The sequence below is a fragment of the Dipodomys merriami genome, unplaced genomic scaffold (assembly GCF_024711535.1).
Source record: "Dipodomys merriami isolate MVZ:Mamm:240054 unplaced genomic scaffold, mDipMer1.0.p SCAF_730, whole genome shotgun sequence".
In the NCBI taxonomy this organism is placed as follows: Eukaryota; Metazoa; Chordata; class Mammalia; order Rodentia; family Heteromyidae; genus Dipodomys; species Dipodomys merriami.
This window is the reverse complement of record NW_027206325.1, coordinates 305,114-311,299: the sequence shown is the minus strand read 5'-3', so window position 1 is coordinate 311,299 and position 6,186 is coordinate 305,114. Positions and strand designations below refer to the sequence as shown.

Below are 6,186 nucleotides of genomic sequence, written 5' to 3'. Positions count from 1 at the left end.
TGTCTGTGTCTGTCTGTGTCTGTCTGTCTGTCTCTGTCTGTCTGTCTGTGTCTGTCTGTGTCTGTGTCTGTCTGTGTCTGTCTGTGTCTGTCTGTCTGTGTCTGTCTGTGTCTGTGTCTGTCTGTCTGTGTCTGTCTGTCTGTGTCTGTCTGTCTGTGTCTGTTTGTCTGTGTCTGTCTGTGTCTGTCTGTCTGTCTGTGTGTGTCTGTCTGTGTCTGTCTGTGTCTGTCTGACTGTCTGTCTGTGTCTGTCTGTCTGTGTCTGTCTGTCTGTGTCTGTCTATCTGTCTGTGTCTGTCTGTCTGTCTGTCTGTGTCTGTCTGTCTGTGTCTGTCTGTGTGTGTCTGTGTCTGTCTGTCTGTGTCTGTCTGACTCCCTATATTTTTGTCTTCCTGTCTCTGTGTCTGTCTGTCTGTGTGTCTATTTGTGTCTTTCTGTCTGTCTGTATATCAGTGTTTGTGTGTCTGTCTTTCTCTTTCTTTCTCTGTTCGCGTCTGTGTGTGAGCATGTATGATTGTCTGTCTGTCTGTCTCTGTCCATCTGTGTCTGTGTCTGTCTGTCTGTGTGTCTGTGTCTTTGTGTCTGTGTGTCTGTATCTGTCTGTCTGTCTATTGGTCTGTGTGTCTGTCTGCCTCTCTATGTTTGTGTCACCCTGTGTCTCTCTCTGTGTCCGTCTGTCTGTCCATCCGTCCGTCCGGTCTGTCTGTGTGTCTGTCTGTGTGCCTGTGTGTCTGTTTGTCTGTGTCTATCTCTGTCTGTTCGTCTGTCTGTCTGTACCTGCCTCTGTCTGTCTGTCTCTGTGTCTCTCATTCTCTGTGTCTGTCTGTCTGTCTGTGTCTCTCTGTATGTTTGTGTCTGTCTGTCTGTTGGTCTGTCTGTCTGCCTGCATATGTTTGGGTCACCCTGTGTCTCTCTGTGTCTGTCTGTCCGTCCGTCCGTCTGTCCGTGCAGTCTATCTGTCTCTGTGTCTGTGTGTCTGCATGTGTGTCTCTTTGTCTGTCTGTCTGTCTTGGTATTTCTCTGTCTGTCTGTTGGTCTGTATGTCTGTGTCTGTCTGTCTGTCTCTTTCTGTCTGTCTGTCTGGTCTGTTTGTGTATCTCTGTGTCTGTCTGTCAGTCTGTGTCTGTCTGTGTCTGTCTATCTGTCTGTGTCTGTCTGTCTGTCTGTCTGTGTCTGTCTGTCTGTGTCTGTCTGTGTCTGTCTGTCTGTGTCTGTCTGTCTGTCTGTGTCTGTCTGTCTGTGTCTGTCTGTGTCTGTCTGTGTCTGTCTGTCTGTGTCTGTCTGTGTCTGTCTGTCTGTGTCTGTCTGTCTGTCTGTGTCTGTCTGTCTGTGTCTGTCTGTGTCTGTCTGTGTCTGTCTGTCTGTGTCTGTCTGTGTCTGTCTGTGTCTGTCTGTCTGTCTGTCTGTCTGTGTCTGTCTGTCTGTGTCTGTCTGACTCCCTATATTTTTGTCTTCCTGTCTCTGTGTCTGTCTGTCTGTCTGTATATCAGTGTTTGTGTGTCTGTCTTTCTCTTTCTTTCTCTGTTCGCGTCTGTGTGTGAGCATGTATGATTGTCTGTCTGTCTGTCTCTGTCCATCTGTGTCTGTGTCTGTCTGTCTGTGTGTCTGTGTCTTTGTGTCTGTGTGTCTGTATCTGTCTGTCTGTCTATTGGTCTGTGTGTCTGTCTGTCTGTGTCTGTCTGTCTGTCTGTGTCTGTCTGTCTGTGTCTGTCTGTGTCTGTCTGTCTCTGTCTGTCTGTCTGTCTCTGTCCATCTGTGTCTGTCTGTCTGTCTGTGTCTTTGTGTCTGTGTCTGTCTGTCTGTCTATTGGTCTGTGTGTCTGTCTGCCTCTCTATGTTTGTGTCACCCTGTGTCTCTCTCTGTGTCCGTCTGTCTGTCCATCCGTCCGTCCGGTCTGTCTGTGTGTCTGTCTGTGTGCCTGTGTGTCTGTTTGTCTGTGTCTATCTCTGTCTGTCTGTTCGTCTGTCTGTCTGTCTGTACCTGCCTCTGTCTGTCTGTCTGTCTCTGTGTCTCTCATTCTCTGTGTCTGTCTGTCTGTCTGTGTCTCTCATTCTGTGTGTCTGTCTGTCTGTCTGTGTCTCTCTGTATGTTTGTGTCTGTCTGTCTGTTGGTCTGTCTGTCTGTCTGCCTGCATATGTTTGGGTCACCCTGTGTCTCTCTGTGTCTGTCTGTCCGTCCGTCCGTCCAGTCTATCTGTCTCTGTGTCTGTGTGTCTGCATGTGTGTCTCTTTGTCTGTCTGTCTGTCTTGGTATTTCTCTGTCTGTCTGTCTCTGTTTCTCTCTGTGTCTGTCTGTCTCACTTTATCTGTCAGTCTCTGTGTCCGTCTGTCTCTGTGTCTCTTTGTCTGTCTGCTACTGTCTGTCTGTCTGTCTGTCTGAGTCTTTCTGTGTCTGTCTGTCTGTCTTTGCCAGTCTGTGTCTGTCTGTGTTTGTCTGTCTGTGTCTGTCTGTCTGTCTGTCTGTCTGTCTGTGTCTGTCTGTGTCTGTCTGTGTCTGTCTGTCTGTGTCTGTCTGTGTCTGTCTGTCTGTGTCTGTCTGTGTCTGTCTGTCTGTCTCTGTCTGTCTGTCTGTGTCTGTCTGTGTCTGTCTGTCTGTCTGTGTCTGTCTGTGTCTGTCTATCTGTCTGTGTCTGTCTGTCTGTCTGTCTGTGTCTGTCTGTCTGTGTCTGTCTGTCTGTGTCTGTCTGTGTCTGTCTGTCTGTGTCTGTCTGTCTGTCTGTGTCTGTCTGTCTGTGTCTGTCTGTCTGTCTGTGTCTGTCTGTCTGTCTGTGTCCTCTGTCTGTCTGTCTGTTGGTCTGCATGTCTGTGTCTGTCTGTCTGTCTCTTTCTGTCTGTCTGTCTGGTCTGTTTGTGTATCTCTGTGTCTGTCTGTCAGTCTATCTCTGTCTCTGTCTGTCTGTCCCAGTGTCTGTCTGTGTGTCTGTGTGTCTGTGTCTGTTTCTCTCTGTGTCTGTCTGTCTCACTTTATCTGTCAGTCTCTGTGTCCGTCTGTCTCTGTGTCTCTTTCTCTGTCTGCTACTGTCTGTCTGTCTGTCTGTCTGAGTCTTTCTTTCTGTGTCTGTCTGTCTGTCTTTGCCAGTCTGTGTCTGTCTGTCTCTCTTTGTATCTCTGTCTGTCTGTCTTCCTCTATGTCTGTGTCTGTCTGTCTCTGTCTGTGTGTCTGTCTCTGTCATTGTGTCTGTCTGTCATTCTCTGTGTCTCTCTGTCTTGCTCTATGTCTGTCTGTCTGTCTGCCTCTGTCTGTCTGTCTCTATGTCCATCTGTCTGTCTGTCCCTGTGTCTCTCTGTCTTTGGCCACTGCGCATGCGCACTGGCAGCTCATTTCCCCCCACTCTCGCGCATGCGCAGATCCCTCCCCCCCCCCCCCACAAGCTCACGCATGCGCGTTCCTGCTCAGTGTGTGGGGGGTAACAGGGCGCTGGCTCACGCATGCGCAGTGCAACACCGAGATCCCCCCCCTCTCCCCGCAGGGGGCACGCATGCGCAGTAACCCCCCCGAGAGTCACAGGGACGGGGCTGGAGGACTCACCCTGCGCGCATGCGCGATGCCGACGGACGCTCCATCTTTTGGGGTGCGTTGGGGGCCTCCCCGACGACCCTCCCTGTGCGCATGCGCAATGCCGACGGACCCCCGATCGTCTGGGGTCCATTTCGCGCCTCTCCGCCGACGAAGCCAGTGCGCATGCGCAGTGCCGACGCGCCTTCCCGCCGTGCGCATGCGCAGTGCGGGCGCGCCTCCCGACCATGCGCATGCGCAATGCCGACGGACCCCCGATCGTCTGGAGTCCCTTCCGCGCCTCTCCGCCGACGAAGCCAGTGCGCATGCGCAGTGCCGACGCGCCTTCCCGCCGTGCACATGCGCAGTGCGGGCACGCCTCCCGACCGTGCGCATGCGCAATGCCGACGGACCCCCGATCGTCTGGGGTCCACTCGGAGCCTCCCCGCCGACGAAGCCAGTGCGCATGCGCAGTGCGGACGCACTTCCTGACAGTGCGCATGCGCAATGCCGACGGCAACTCCACCCTTTGGGGTCCACTCGGGGCCTCCCTGACGACTAAGCCAGTGCGCATGCGCAGTGCCGACGCGCCTCCCGACTGTGCGCATGCGCAACGCCGACGCGCCTCCCGACCGTGCGCATGCGCAATGCCGACGGCAACTCCACCCTTTGGGGTCCACTCGGGGTCTCCCTGACGACTAAGCCAGTGCGCATGCGCAATGTGGACGCGCCTCCCGACCGTGCGCATGCGCAATGCCGACGGTAACTCCACTGTTTGGGGTCCACTCCGAGTCTCCCTGACGACTAAGCCAGGGCGCATGCGCAGTGCCGACGCGGCTCCCGACCGTGCGCATGCGCAATGCCGACGGTAACTCGATCGTCTGGGGTCCACTCGGGGCCTCCCCGCCGACTCTCACTGTGCGCATGCGCAATGCCGACGTCACCTCGTTCCTCCGGGGTCCCCTCGGCCCCTCCCCTCCGACCCACCCAGTGCGCATGCGCAGGCAGGCCTGAGCCGTGGCAGACTGCGCATGCGTCGAACGGGGCGGGGGGGGGGGGTGGAGGGGAGTGGAGGTCCTCCGCGCATGCGCGAGGCGCCAGGCTCGGATCCTCCGGATCGCGGTCCGCGGCGTCTGCCCGGCCCCTCCCTGCTGCCTGACGCTGCGCGCATGCGCGTGCGCGCTGCTCCAGGAGCGCTGGGCCCCTCCCTGCGGGCGAACCCTGTGCGCATGCGCGGGGACGCTCTGGCAGGCGGGCTCAGCCCCTGCCTGCTGGCTAAGCCTATGCGCATGCGCAATGCGGATGGGGAAACCAGGCCCTCCTGGGTCCGCTCCGAGCCTCCCCGCCGACCCTCCCTGTGCGCATGCGCAATGCCGACGTCACCTCGATGGTTTAGGGTCCTTTTGGACCCTCCCCTCCGACTCACCCTGTGCGCATGCGCAGTGGCGCTCTGCGGGCCCCTCCCTTCTGACTCAGCCACTGCGCATGCGCAATGCGGATAGAAACTCGTTCCTCTGGGGTCCCCTGGGAGCCTCCCCTCGAACCCACCCAGTGCGCATGCGCGATGCCGACTTACGCTCAATCGTTTGGGGTACGCTGGGGGCGTCCCTGACCACTGTCCCAGTGCGCATGCGCAATGCCCACGGAAACTAGGCACTCCTGGGTCCTCTGGGAGCCTCCCCTCCAAGTAACCCAGTGCGCATGCGCAATGCCGACGGAACCCGGATCGTCTGGGGTCCTCTCGACCCCTCCTCTGCGACTCTCCCTGTGCGCATGCGCAGAGGCGCTCGGGGCAGCCGGCTGGGCCCCTCCCTGCTGACTGAGGCCGTGCGCATGCGCCGAGGCGCTCCACCAGCCCCTCCCTGTTGAGTAAGCTTCTGCGCATGCGCCATGCCGACGGAACCCCGATCGTCTGGGGTCCACTCCGCGCCTCCCGGCCGACTAAGCCACTGCGCATGCGCACCTATTCGATGGTCTGGGGTCCGCTCTGCGCCTCCCGCCCGAGTAAGCCAGTGCGCATGCGCCATGCCGACGTCACCCCGATCGTCTGGGGTCCTTTCGGGGCCTCCACGCCGACCCACCCTGTGCGCATGCGCAGTGGCGCGCGAGCCCGCTCGGCCCCTCCCTGCTGGCTCAGCCACTGCGCATGCGCACCTGTTCGCTGCTCTGGGGTCCCCTGGGGGCCTCCCCTCGGGCGCACCTAGTGCGCATGCGCCATGCCGACGTCCCCCCGATGGTTTGGGGTCCCCCCGACCCCCCTCCTCCGACCCACCCTGTGCGCATGCGCAGTGGGCGCTGAGCGCAGCCCGCGGGGGGGGGGCCCCTCCCTGCTCCTGAGGCCTGGCGCCTGCGCGTCGTGGGGTAAACTGAGGCACGGCGCCTGTTGGGGGGTAAACTGAGCCCCTGGGCCTTGGGGGGTCAACTGAGGCCCGGTGCACTTGGGTAAACTGAGGCACGGTGGATTTGGGTCAACTGAGGCCAGGTGCACGTTGGGTAAACTGAGGCACGGTGCACACTTGGGGGTGGGGGAGGCTGAGGCCTGCACATCCGGGTCTCTAGAGGCTCAGAAGCCTGAACATCCGGGTCTCTGAGACCCAAGGCCCAGGTCTTAGGCCTTGACATCCGGGTCTCTGAGGCCTCAGACCTGGACATCCGGGTCTCTAGGATCAGAAGCCTGAGTCTTACACCTGCA

General features: G+C 58.1%; 1 protein-coding gene across 3 annotated transcripts in view; it reads right to left on the bottom strand.

The window, feature by feature from the left end:
- LOC138818296 (uncharacterized) overlaps positions 1 to 5,163 on the bottom strand; it is an 8,096-nt gene extending 2,933 nt beyond the window's left edge. For 2 of the 3 annotated variants that reach the window (XM_070009280.1, XM_070009281.1), the window contains exon 1: positions 3,528 to 4,028. In XM_070009280.1, the coding sequence (XP_069865381.1) occupies positions 3,528 to 3,996 (469 nt within the window). In that variant the 5' untranslated portion in view covers positions 3,997 to 4,028. Of the gene's footprint in view, positions 1 to 3,527; positions 4,029 to 5,070 lie in introns of those variants that run through there. The other variant, XM_070009282.1, reaches the window with a different exon arrangement.
- Between the last annotated feature and the right edge of the window lie 1,023 nt (positions 5,164 to 6,186).